Here is a 13746-nt window from a genome sequence, read left to right as displayed (position 1 = left end):
GGCTAGCTCCTAAACTTTAGGAGTAGGTGGGCTGGTGGCCATGTAAGTGGATGGATAGATAGATAGATAGATAGATAGATAGATAGATAGATAGATAGATAGATAGATAGATAGATGGATGGATGGATGGATGGATGGATGGATGGATGGATGGATGGATGGATGGAGCTGGTTGGTAATTAGATAGATAGATAGATAGATAGATAGATAGATAGATAGATAGATAGATAGATAGATAGATAGAAAGAATGAACCTGGTTGGTAATTAGAGAGAGAGATGAATGGATGGATGGATGGATGGATGGATGGATGGATGGATGGATGGATGAAGCTGGTTGGTAATTAGATAGATAGATAGATAGATAGATAGATAGATAGATAGATAGATAGATAGATAGATAGATACATACATACATACATACATACATACATACATACATACATACGATAGATAGATAGATAGATAGATAGATAGATAGATAGATAGATAGATAGATAGATAGATAGATGAAGCTGGTTGGTAATTGGGCAGACTGCCAAACAAATGCATGGAGGACTGAATCATGGGAGTATAGGTGGCTATATAAATGGACAGATGGGTTGATGGGTGACAGATGGACAGACAGATGAATGATGGAAGTGTGGGCAATAGGATGGATGATGATGGGTGGATGGATGGATGGATGGACGGATGGACAGACAGATTCAACAAAAGAATGGATAGATAATGGATGAGTGGATGGATAGATTGGGGAACAGAAATGTCCAGAGACGAATAAGTAGGCTAACTGCAGATGTGTGGATCCATAAAACATCGCTCCCCTCTACTCAAATAACATCAGCTTTTGGGAATGTTTTGGGCTTGGGAGATGGCTTCCTGGTGGATGCTTATCACATCATCCCTATGTCCAGGTCCAGAAGGCCCCACCCGATCTGGCTAGGGTTTGCCTCTCCACTCTTGCCCAATACTGCACCATTTCTTGCTCATAGTTCCTGCATCTTTGTCAAACCGGATGTCCTTATTCCTGACTTGAGCTTGTCATTTCCCTTTACCTATAGTGCTTTCTCACACTTGTCCTATATTTTTTAATCTTTTATTTTTTTTAGTCATTCTGCTCTAAATCCAAAGAGGCACCTTCAGAGACCCCTTCCCTGACTACCCCCGCCTTATATCACAATAGCAACATTATACACTGGCTACATCTTTAATTGCCTCTTTTAGAATTTACCTTATAATGTTATCTTGCTGATTTATGAACGTGTCTTGATTGTACACCAGAGAGCTGGAATGCTGAATATTGTTGAATGAATGTGACTGTCCCTGGGGCTAGGAAATGCTGGAAAGAAGAGGAAGTATGATGGAGCTTCACGACCCTCACAAATGAGTTTGAGTGCCAGGTTAAGGTTGAAGAGTGGCTTTTGATATGCAGGAACTTGAGGGGCTGGGAGTATGAGGGGAGAGATCTCACCTGCTTGTGTTTCCTTGCTGGTCCTTCTCCACTCACTGTGGGCCTGTCTCTTTGCTTTGCTCCATGACTAAATAAATTCACTGTCAAACAAGCAAGGATGAGTTTCTTGTAAACTCGTGTTTTTAAAGAAGGTTCCATGGGGATTGACTGACTCTGAGATGCTGTGGCAGCCAGCTCCATAAATTACCGGAGTCAGCAGGGCAATTAGATGCTGCACCAGCTGGACTCTGTTCTGGGGTCCCAAGCAGCCCATTGAAGACATTAATGTCCCATTAAAGAGATGAATGCCTGGTGGCTGGGCTTTCCCTGTTTATCAGACTGCTGTTGGGTCACTGGGTACCTCTGGCAATGACAAGAGATTGTTGGCCATCACATGGCTAGTAATTTGTGAGTGTTCTCACAATGGATCCTGCAGCTCTGGTGAGAGGACAACCAATTCTACCATTAACAGTAGGCAAAGAAGGCAGAGGCGCTAACGTTATATGTAGAACTTCTCTAGTCATGCTGTTTTAATGGCTAAGGTACAGAGTTAAACGAGAAGGAAGGAAGATCTAAAAAGGACCATTTATAAGCTGATATTGATGTTAGCATGGTCTCAGGATCTTACATAGTGGCAGATGGTCAACTTAGATAGATTTCTCTAACATGATGGTCCTTGCCATTGATTGGAGAAAAGGGCGATCACCAACGACCTACAATGAACTAGATTCATGAGAGACAGCAGGGAACCAGACAAAAGTGTTCCATCACAATGGACAGATCCGAATTCTGCTGGGGCAGGCAGACAAGTAGTGAGTGAAGGAGAAATTAGTGAGATCATGGCAAGTATTTCGGAACGAAAGGAAATCTGTTCACATGGTTGCTCAGGCTCAGGAGGCTGGTGGAGGCGATCTCTGATGGGATGGTTTCTTCTGGGAGGCTTTGGAAAATAGATCAGGTTCAAGCTGAATCTTGTGGAAGAACTATTTCATCCATGGGAAGATCTAGAACATTCTGAGTGGAGAACAGAGCACAGGCAGATGTCCTGTGATTCTGGGCAGGGTTTTGGCATGCTGAAGAAGAAGCAAGTCCAGTGTGACTAGAGCATGGTGAATGAGATAGAGAGTAATAAAGGGGTTAGGAACTAGGAAGCACTATGGCAGGCTTGAACTTGAACATTTATTAAACTTAAGCAAGAGCCCATTTTGCAATGAGTGATTGTAGAGTACCACACTATGGCAAAGTAGAAATAACAGACATAACAGATGTGACAGAAATGGGACTGTATAACAGGGTGACTCCTTGTCCTCACACTTTGGGAAGGGGGCATGTGACATTGTTCGTGCTCCTCAGTTTAAGACAAGATCCCATTTTTTGCGAGTTGCTCCACACTCTCCAGCTGAAGTGACTCCATTTGAGAACACAGATGCCAAGCTAACTGTCTACCTCCACTCCTTTAGAAAATGCAAGAGCATGACCCCCACATGGCTTTGGGACTATTATTCCTTTCTGTTAGTAGTGTTACAAGAGTGGCTGCCCTGAGTATAGATTAATAGAGAAGTCCACCTGCTCAACCCTGATCATTTATTCAAGTTTGAGGTAGGTAGCTAGGTAGGTAGGTAGGTCCAGACAGATAGAATGATCAGTGAATGACAGAGTAGTACACGGATACTTAGACATGGATGGATGGATGGATGGATGGATGGATGGATGGATGGATGGATGGATTTCTTGGTTGATGATATACAGAATAATATATACATGAGATATTGCTCCGTGGGCCATATATATACTGTAAAATAAATTATTAATAGATAGTGCATATTGACAGGAGATGGGTAGACATATGGATGGTTGGATGGATGAATGGATAGATGCACAGACGGATGGATGGAGATACAAATAGATGATCCATTACTGATAGACTTCTTGGACTCCCACAGCAAGCTACTGTTTCTGAGCCTCAGTTTCATCTGCACAATGAGAATAGTGACAAAGTTCTCCTCACAGAGGAGACTATCACAAGAGCAGGTATACGCAGATGCTTACCTCATGCCTGGCCAATGTGAGCCTTCAGTGTTAACTGTAGAACTGTGTTTCCTAAGTGAAGAGTGGGCTTAGTAATTCCAGGCAAGAGCACAGAGAAAGAAATTCAGCTACTGTTTGCTGTGCATGTACAGAAACTTCTCCAGTGGGCTTGTATAGCCACACCTTCCCCTCAAACTGCACACATGAACACATGCATACGAGAAAGAGAGAGAGAGAGAGAGAGAGAGAGAGAGAGAGAGAGAGAGAGAGAGCAGCTTTACATTGTGTTCAGTGTCTCCCACTGAGATACCTACGTGCAGTTACTTCAGAAACACAAAGTCACTCCTCTTAGGGAGCATCCTCTTTTAATCTGATCTAAACCATCATCATAGCTCAGTACCAAGGTTCTATGTGGCTAATTCACTTTTTTGTCAAGCAATTTATTTGCTTATTTGGAAACATTGCTTGTGCTGGGCCCTGTTGGGGGAACCGTAGAAGAATTGAGATCCACACAGAGCAGGCTCTCTTCTCGCGGACTGACATTACAGCAGGGAGAAGTGATGTGTTAAGGTGTTCAGGGGACCCTAAGGAGACCTCTCAGATAAGGGCTGTGCACAGGTGTGAGGCGGTAGAACATTCCACTTAGAGATGGGGAGAGGTGGTTTGGTAGGTTAAAAGGACTGGAAGAAGCGCCATATGGAGCAGAGTCGGTAGATGGTGGTGGATGGTAGAAATGCCTGGGGACCACAGTGAGGGGTTAGCTCAGACCTGAGAAGTGAATCAGCATGTGGCAGCTCCCTGCTTCCTAAATGCAGAGCAGCTTGAAGATGGCAGAGTGGAGGGAGGAAAGCCAAGAGGCTTGCCCTGCAACCGTCCAGCTGGACATAAGGCATGTCCCCTCTCTGGGGTCCAGAGAAGAATGCTCTGGAGAAGCCAAAGCCAGGTCTCCATCCTGCAGTGATACAGGTTGCACTGTTTCCAAGCTTCTTGGTGGGTTACTCCAAAGCCAGGTCTCCATCCTTATGCGTAAGGAGCGCACCAAATTCTACAAATGTGCCACTTGTAGGATCAGAGACCCAAGAGGAGCCCAGGCTCACCAGCTGAATGATGGGCTATTACTTGGAATGGTGTGTAGGATAGTGTTTATTTGAACTTGCAATTAATTCATGGGTTTGGAGATTTGAGTCAAAGCACACAGCACAGTTTAGGCACAGAGAATGCCGGATTAAAGGGAGATTTGTAGGCCTTAGAGTCCCAGTCTGAGCAGAAGTCCTATGAGTTCTGCTTACCAGCTGTGTAACCTTGAGTCCCCGAAGACTTGGACCTTCAGTCTCCTCATCAGTGAAATGGGTACATGCAACCATGGACCTTCCTGGGACCCAGTGGTTTCAGAATGTGTTCTCCTGTTTCAGGTTGGCACTGATTGGGATGCCAAGGAGAGGCTGTTCCGGAACTTCGGCGGTCTCTTGGGACCCATGGATGAGCCTGTGGGGATGCAGAAATGGGGGAAGGGGCCCAATGTGACTGTGACTGTTATTTGGGTAGACCCTATCAACGTCATCGCAGCCACCTATGATATCCTGATCGAGTCGACGGCGGAATTCACACACTACAAACCCCCTTTGAATCTGCCTCTGAGGCCTGGGGTCTGGACAGTAAAAATTCTCCATCACTGGGTGCCAGTTGCAGAGACCAAATTCCTTGTCGCACCTCTGACCTTCTCCAATAAGCAGCCCATCAAACCAGGTGAGTACTCTCAGGGTCCTTGCGGAGGAGAGTGTGTCCCCAACATGGAGCATGAGGCTGCCTTGTATCCGCATTGGGGATGTTTTTTCTTACTTTTTTACCTTATAGTATGGGTTCATTCACTCCCTGTTCACAGAGACAATGTCATCCGTGTGGGTTTTTATCAGCTGTGAGCCCTCTGGTCTTCCACAAGGCTTTGCTCATGTTTAAGACAAGATGGGGACGAATCCTAGGCACACACTGAGTTTTAACATGGCTTCTTGGCTGTTTAGAAAATAATAATTACTGCTGGAATTTCTTCTCATAAAAAAAAAATGTGAGGTCCTAAGTAAAAAGGAGAAACCACACACTGATGGTAGATATTTGCTCCCCAAAATATACTCAAACAAAATCCATAAACAAGAATTTGGCAGACTATGAGCCCCAGTCAAATATGGTACCTATGTCTGCCTTAGGGCTTCGGTGCCAGACTCCAACAGTTGAGACGGAGACTGTGTGGCTTGAAAGTCAAAGTCATTTATCCTCTCAAGATGATGACTGTCCTTGGCAACTATAAAAGAGAGAAACAAAGAAAGTATGAATTCCGCACATATGTATAATTTTAAAAACCTTACCTTTGTTAATGATAAGAGATAATAATGAAACTTATAAGCAAAAAGAAGCTCCAGAGTGAGAAATACCTGCATGCCTGTGATGGTTGGGCAGTGTCCTAGTGCAGGTCAGAGATGCGGGAGCATATATCCAGGGCTCCTGAGAGACGAATGTGTAGGATAAGTTTGTGGGGTGCATGAACCCCTGCCCCTCATATTGAATATACACACACCTATCACACAGGCAGAGACAAAGGAACCATAGCAGAGTTGTTCACAATAACACAAGTTCCCCACACAAAAGGACAGTTTACACAGTAGAATTCCTTGGAGAGGAGACATCAGTAAAAGTTAGCCACATGCAATTATAAAACATGATGGACGAGGAGAGCTGATCACAGAATAAGCCATACTTAGGATGACTTCCCTTAAGCTTCAAAACCAGGAAAGGAAACGATACATTAATTTTTCAGGATTCATGTCTCAGCAGGAAGCTAAAACAGAAAGAAAGAGATTACTATCGTACGCCTCTGGCCATTGCTTCCCAGTGTGTATGGAGGACAGAGAAAGGGACACCGACCCCCTAATGGCCCACTTGTGGCTATTCGGGACAAAGGGTTTACACTTGTATTTCTATTTTTCCTCCACTTTCTTTTGTCAGTAAGACCTGGGAAGTTTTGTTTTGTTTGTTTGTTGTTTTGTTTGTTTGTTTGTTTGTTTTGGCTAAATTCTTACCCTCTGGATGTGACTACTGTGGACAGTTGGAGCACGTCTTTTTTTTTTGTCGTTTTTTTCTTTTTTTTTCCTCTCATTTTTTTTTATTCTTTTTTAGTTAAAATTTCCAACTGCTCCCCGTTTCCCATTTCCCTCCCCCTCCTCCCACATATTGCCCCCTCCCCCCGCTCCCCTCCCCCTATCCCCACTCCTCTTCTCCTCCCCCCAGTCCATTCCCCCTCCCTCTCGATACTGAAGAGCAGTCCAAATTCCCTGCCCTACAGGAAGACCAAGGTCATCCCACTTCTATCTAGGTCCAGGAAGGTGAGCATCCAAACAGGCTAAGCTCCCACAAAGCCAGTTCATGTATTAGGATCGAAACCTAGTGCCATTGTCCTTGGCTTCTCATCAGCCTTCATTGTCCGCCATGTTCAGAGAGTCCAGTTTCAACCCATGCTTATTCAGTCCCAGTCCAGCTGGCCTTGGAGAGCTCCCAATAGATCAGTTCCACTGTCACAGTGGGTGGGTGCACGCCTCGTGGTCCTGATTTCCTTGCTCATGTTCTCCCTCCTTCTGCTCCTCATTTGGACCTTAAGAGCTCAGACCGTTGGAGCACGTCTTTCTAACATCTTCGCAGTGTTTTAAATTACAGGCACAGGCCTATGTCCTAAAGCACAGGAAACATGGTTAGAATGCCGTGGTATATTCTGTACCAAACCTCGGTCAGTGTGTGCAAGTTGACAGCCACAGGGATTTCACAGTTGAAGAACCACAGGCTGTTCCTTCCTGGATATAGTAACTTCTGTGCCTGATGATGAACATTGTTGCTGCAGAAAGTGCTACAAGGAAGATTCTGGAACATGAAATTATAGAACATGAAATTATATGTGCCCAGGCTCATAAGAAAGACTCATAGAAACAGGATTTCTGAGTCTCCCAGTACAGACACCCCTCGGTGTCTATAAAGAACTGGTTGCAGTTACTTCCTTGATTATAAAAAACTACAGATGTACCAGTCCTTAATGGCATAGTATTTGTGCATAACCTGTGCACTTTCTCCCGCTTACAGTAGACCATCTCTAGATGCCTCTTAATGCCTCATACAGTCTGGATGTTTACACACCTCTGTGGCATGTCACTTAAGGGATGATGACAAGGGGACCAATGTGGGCACGGCCAGCACACACACAGTTTTCTTCGGGAACTTCCTGAGATTCAGAGAGGGATCAGTATCTGGACCGTCCCTCTGCATGTTACTCAACATAAGTCCAGGAGCTAGATACACATGACAGTCCTGCTAAGTGGGAAGCATTCTTGGCAGGAACAGAGCTATATACTGGCATCAGGGCTGGGAAGACAGAGATGTGGGATGGGTGCCTGAAATCCTGAAAATACGGTCTTGGCATGAATTCTGACAGCTTCTGCTAAGTCTTTGTGCTGAACGAGCCAATATCTAGACACTTGGTAGTTTCCCTGAGACTGAAGCCTGGGGCTCCGCTCCTAAATTAGCCAAGGCAGAGTCCACCGACCCAGTGCCTTCAAGTGCCCCTTGATGGGGCACCCTTTGCATTCTTAAATATCTAAAAGCCAAGTGTGAAGAAGAGAGGTGAGAATCACACATCCTCCTTGCCTAGGACGATACGAAGGAGGCTCTGAGTCCACTTACCCAAGACAGGAGCCCAGGACCCTCCTCGTGCTCCTGGTCTCTCCATGTTTTCCTTTTGTGATTTCCAAGGAGTTGGGAGCTGTTCCCACCATTCCCAGAAAGACCCCAGGGTCAGTTTCACCCCAAGAGAAGCAATTCCCCTGTTGGCAGTAATTGTGTTTGTTAACGAGACAAGGAACACTGAGGTGGGAGTAATGTAATTTGAGAAATGATTCATCTTGAGTAATTTGCTATTGTCGCATCCCTGGTAATCTCAAGAAATCTGATGAGGTGGAATTGAGGAAAATTTAATTATGGAGGCAAGCATCCGAGCTGATGCCATAATGCCATTTCCCACATTAACCTCATTTCTTATAAAGTGTTTTTTTTTCCCCCTGCATCAACCACAGTATTTTGCTCCCATATTCAATGTCTGTTAGCTGTTCCTTTTGCTTTTGATTGTCCTGCCTTTTGTCAGCCTGGGCATCTCTTGATCACCTGCTCCCATCTCTGCAGGGTAGAAGCACAGAGAGACTCTCTCAGAGAGTTTAGAACATGAACTAAAGACAGAAAGCCCTATTCTCTTGACACATCCTGCTGGTGCTACCTATTCTGTGTTCCAGTATCCTGGCTATGGCCAAAACCTAATTGTTTGAAATTTCACTTGACCAAGAATAAGAACCTCGTCAAATAAAAAACATTTTGTCTTCTTCACCCCCAAATTTTTACAATTTCTTTGTCCTCCCTTTATCCCTAAGAAGACTCGAGAGACCTCTTATGTGTCCCTTGCTTTAAAAGCATACACTGTGAACTGATTATCAAGCCTCCTATGGGTTAACTAACTGCTGCCAGGTTGAGTGCCCATATTTGTGATTGGGTACCACAAGCTTTCAAAAGACTGGTGCCAAGATGGAAGGGTAGCAACCCTGCATTAGCTGTCAGCTTGTGGTTGAACCTGCATAGAGCATCATAGTGGACAGCACAGCTTTGGAGTCGGACCACTCTTGATTGAACTGACTATGGCATCTGTTTCTTCATTTATAAAATGAATGAGATAAAACCAGCCCTGTCATTTTCTGAGTGGGAGGATCATAAAGTAATAAAAAGCAACAATAATAGTGCAGAACTTACCATCAGTGCCACCGGAGAACTCTATGAGCCAAAGCATTACCCCCAGAGTTACATGGGAAGCAATGCCCCCCCCATCTTATCAATGAGGAAACTAAGACACAAGTCAGAAGTCACATACCTTGATGTGGGATTTGGGTTCTGAAGCCATTCAGCCCAACTAGAGCCCACAGGCAGGAAGAATGGCATCAAGGAGGTGATGAACAAGTCAGAGCTGTTAAGAGGATGCCCCGCCCCACTCTGGCCCACATCACATGCTTTTGTGCATGCTTCCATGCATGCTTCCATGCATGCCTCTAAGGACCACTTTGCTTTGGATCAGACTACAAGAATCTACAGCTTCTCCAGGGTTCATGGCAGTCACGTGGCAGCCATGCCTTGGCTTTGAGGTCAACATACTTGAGTTCATATTGTGGCCCCAACAACCATGACTTGTGTGGTTTGGAAGACTTGATGTTCCCCCACTGGCCTTACACATGTCAACCAACACTTCATTCCTATGTCACCTCCCCAGGAAAGTCTTCCCTGCCCATCCCAGACCACTCTCTAAGGCAGAGCACAGTAAATGTTTCCATAAATGACACACAGTGAATGTGTTCAGCTTCTCTGAGAAAATGCTGCCTCTGTCTCACCTACACACTTCCGCTAGCACAGCAGAGCAGTCGTGAGGAACACCTCAGCGAGCAAGCAGAGCCGTGTTCCGATGGAACTGTACAAAAACAGAGGGTGAGCTGAACTTAGCCGAAGGCCATGCTGGGCTTAGTTCCCTGTTATCACCTTTGTGACATTTATCACTGCTTGAAATAACCTTCATTACCCCCTCACTCGTCTCCTTATCATTGAGAAGCTCCCTCCACTCTGAACCTGGTTATCTGGTTCCTCCCACCATCTAGCATGGAAGCTGGTCGCTACATTTAGCATATCTGTGTCCAAGAAATAAGTCACCATCACTTTTCATGTCAGAAAGGTTTAGTACAAAGCAGATGGTGAAAATTAAGAGTTGAGGAACCTGGGAGGTAGCTGAAACTGCCATACTTGTAATCAAGTGTGGCAGCCCAAGTTTGCATCCTCAGCTCCCACATAAAAATCCAGATGTAGAGACATGCACCCAAGACCTCAGTGCTGGGTGCTAAACAGGCAGATAGACCCCTGGAGCTCACCACCAAACAGCATAACTGGGCAGATGAGCTGAAGATTGAGTAAGAGAGCCGTCTCGAACATAATAATAAGGTGTGGAGTCATTGAGATGGCTCAGTGGCTAAAGGCACTTGCCCTGGGAGAAGCAGCCCTCTACACACATAAACGCACACACACTCACATACACTACGCATAAATAAAAGGAACAAATCTTTAAAGAATGTATTGTCTAATCAATTAATGTCTGCACCACTGAAGATGGCCCGTAAGTGTGTGTCAGTAAGTGAATGTGCCGTGCCCCGCGCACACGAGGTTGTCAAATGAGTTTGATGCCCAGTGTGTCTTGCCACACTGGTTCACAGTAAGTAGACCCCTGGTTAACGACTCTTCTAAATACATCATCGTTTCCTTTGGCTTTCAGAGGAGGCATTGAAGCTGCACAATGGGCCGCCTCGCAGTGCCTACATGGAGCAGAGTTTCCAGAGCCTGAACCCCGTTCTCAGCCTGCCCATCAATCCTGCCCAAGTGGAGCAGGCCCGGAAGAACGCAGCCTCCACTGGGGCAGCACTAGAAGCCTGGCTGGACTCTCTGGTGGGTGGGACTTGGACTGCCATGGACATCTGTGCCACGGGCCCCACCGCCTGCCCAGTCATGCAGACCTGTAGCCAGACAGCCTGGAGCTCCTTCAGCCCTGACCCCAAATCAGAGCTGGGTGCGGTCAAGCCCGATGGCCGGCTTAGGTAGCAGCGGCGTCATGGGACCAATGGGAGCCTCAATCCCGGCCTCCTACCTTGTATGGGGGTTGCCTTTTGTCCAAGGATCTCTGCTGACTGTAGAATGATGAAGCGAGGATTTGGAGGCCAGAGAAGAGACAGCCTGTATTTGTCAAACCGGCCTCTGGGGTAGGTGACTCAGTCCTAGGGCCACAGTGGTCGCCCGTCTTCGGGTTGCTTCTCAGTCCTGCAGGTTCCTGTTCTCTCCCTCCAGTGGCCTGCACTGTCTCCCTACAAGTGAGTTTTAAGCTTTTATTTTGGGCAGCAGAGCTTTGTTTACTCAGCACAGTTAGAGGTGGAAGTGCAAGGCCAGAATGCGACTGAGGCTGCTCTGGCTGAAGCTGAGCTGTGTGAGATTGCTTCTGGAAGCTCAGCCCACCAGGCGGTCCTTTTGCCAAGGGCATCTCCAAGGTACCTCTTCCGAACCCAAGGGCTTTGTTGAAGCTGGTTTGACAGACAAGCACTGCCCTGACCAAGGGTGGGATCTCCACCCCGGCCCTCCCATTTATCTCTTGATTTCTGTGGCTGGGAAACCCTGTGCCCGTGCTAAAAGTAGCAAGCTGGTAGAGGCCTCGTTCCTGCCTTCCCAGAGAGGTGGAGATGTGGGAGAATTCCAAGGTTCCTGCTGCTGCTCAGTGAGCTATTTTTTGCTGCAAACCAGAAGTGCAGGAAAGTCCTTTGATGTGAAGTGGCCAAGGTTCACCAGATATGTGACTGCCATCTGTCCACGTCAACCTCTTCCAAGGCTGTCACAAATGGTAGCAGGAACAGGGTAAAATATATAGAGCTGGAGTTTCAATTCTCCTCCCTGCCCTTGGGCTGGGAGGCAGCTACTGTGTCCTCTTTGGTACTTGGAAGGGGGACAGTGGGAAACCAAGTCTCTGAATCTCAAAAGGGGGGGTGGTACTTGGACCCAACTTCCGTTCTGAGGTCAGGTACCCCAAACCTTTGTGAACTGTGCACTCGGTGCTGTTGGCTGTGACCAAATTGCATGGATCAGACTTCTCTTGGTCCTTAATTTCATACCCTTCCTTGCCTGGGGTGCCAACAGGCTCAGTCTGGCCACACCACATAAAAGGAAGGTTGAGTTTCAGAATAGGGAAGGTGGTTCAAAACATAATGTTATTCATATTGCTTGAGTTACCAGAAACCCAAGGGTTTTCTTGCCATGTGTATTCATGGGGAGGGCACTGAGGAACAGCACCCCCTTCCTCATTGAGTCCCCTGAAAGACATTGCTCTGGGAAAAGTTGCGCCCATCCTGGTATCTCTCCCATCAGGATAAGAAGGTTCTGAAGTCCACCCTGATGATGCATCTAGTGCACAGCCCCTTCCCCATCCAACATGGCGGCCATAGAGGAAGGACCCTTGATATTTATTATTTATATGTTTTAGTCAATGACTAATTAGTAGGTGCTGTTTTTTGCAGCTTGTCAATTACGTTACCTTACTAACTAAAGTTGCCTTTGTTCACAAAAGGCTCCCCTTTCCCTGTCTTCCCTGATCTGCCTGTCTTTCCCCTTCATTCTCACTGTTTCTATCTTAGTGTCCACCCTAAGTCCTTCTGGTTCTTAGAACAAAGCAGGGGTGTTAGACACCATGGCACAGTTTCCAACAGTACCATCACTGTCAGGAAGTTGATTCGTGTGGATGGCTGGAACCTCCCGTTTACTTACACAGGATGCTGGTCTCCTCTGTCCCTCTTAATTCAAAAGTGTTAGAATGCCTGGATACCCCTTCTCACCTTGACCCCCTACCCATGGACAAGGTTGTGATGGGCTTATGACTTGGGGAGGGAGAAGTCGGCTGAGTGTAAAACTCTAGGTCCACCCAGTTACCCTAAATCAGGCTTCTCAAGACCAGCTTAACTGTGAGCACAAGCTATCACTAGTGGAGGAATACAGAATCCTTCCAAGAGTGATTGATCTTAGGAGGAGGGGCAGGGTCAGACCCAAGCAGAAGAACTCAGGAGGTAGCTACTGTCTGTGCTGGTCCTGGAACCATCAGGTAGCTTTCTCTAAAACCCATAGGATTTACACTGGTTTTACAAGCCCACGGGAACCGTAAGTCTGGTGCGCCATCCTCTCACCTCCAGTCTTTGCCCCCGTCAAAGCTTACCTGGGACTGTGGAACCTCTGGGAATCTACCCCCTTCGCCTCTCTTCTCCTAGAGATTTGTGTATTCTGTCCTGGAAGGTCCCTGGGAGCCTCAGACTACGAGATAATGTCTATCCTGACCAAGTAACTCTCAGTGACATTTTCCATACTGGAACTAGTTGGAAATGGCAAAGTTGACTTTGTATCCCCTGGGCTTCTTTCTCACTCACCACAACTAATTTGGGGTATTTGTTTCCTTTAGACCCAGAGAATAATTTTCGTAGATACTTTTAGTTTTTTTTTTTTTAAATGGAGAATTTAAAACAAGTTCAGCATTATTTAAGAAACGATGTTTTCCCACGGAAAATGACTTTACTCCTTAGCTGTTGATGTTTTTCTGCTGAAAACAGTGTGTTTGTCGGAAGCCACGGATGAAACACCA

The 13746-nt window shown here is 46.2% G+C and overlaps 1 protein-coding gene across 3 annotated transcripts in view; it reads left to right on the top strand.

Moving 5' to 3' along the window:
• The window catches only part of Xylt1 (xylosyltransferase 1), a 292416-nt gene that overhangs the window by 277618 nt on the left and 1052 nt on the right, over positions 1–13746 (top strand). For all 3 annotated transcript variants that reach the window (XM_057779365.1, XM_057779364.1, XM_057779363.1), the window contains 2 exons: positions 4889–5222; positions 10858–13746. The exon at positions 10858–13746 is cut by the window's right edge and continues 1052 nt beyond it. In XM_057779365.1, the coding sequence (XP_057635348.1) occupies positions 4889–5222; positions 10858–11180 (657 nt within the window). In that variant the 3' untranslated portion in view covers positions 11181–13746. The remainder of the gene's footprint in view (positions 1–4888; positions 5223–10857) is intronic.

This window comes from Chionomys nivalis, chromosome 8 (assembly GCF_950005125.1).
Source record: "Chionomys nivalis chromosome 8, mChiNiv1.1, whole genome shotgun sequence".
NCBI classification, from domain to species: Eukaryota; Metazoa; Chordata; class Mammalia; order Rodentia; family Cricetidae; genus Chionomys; species Chionomys nivalis.
Note: the sequence above shows the minus strand (reverse complement) of the source record. Positions and strands in the feature narration are given on the sequence as shown.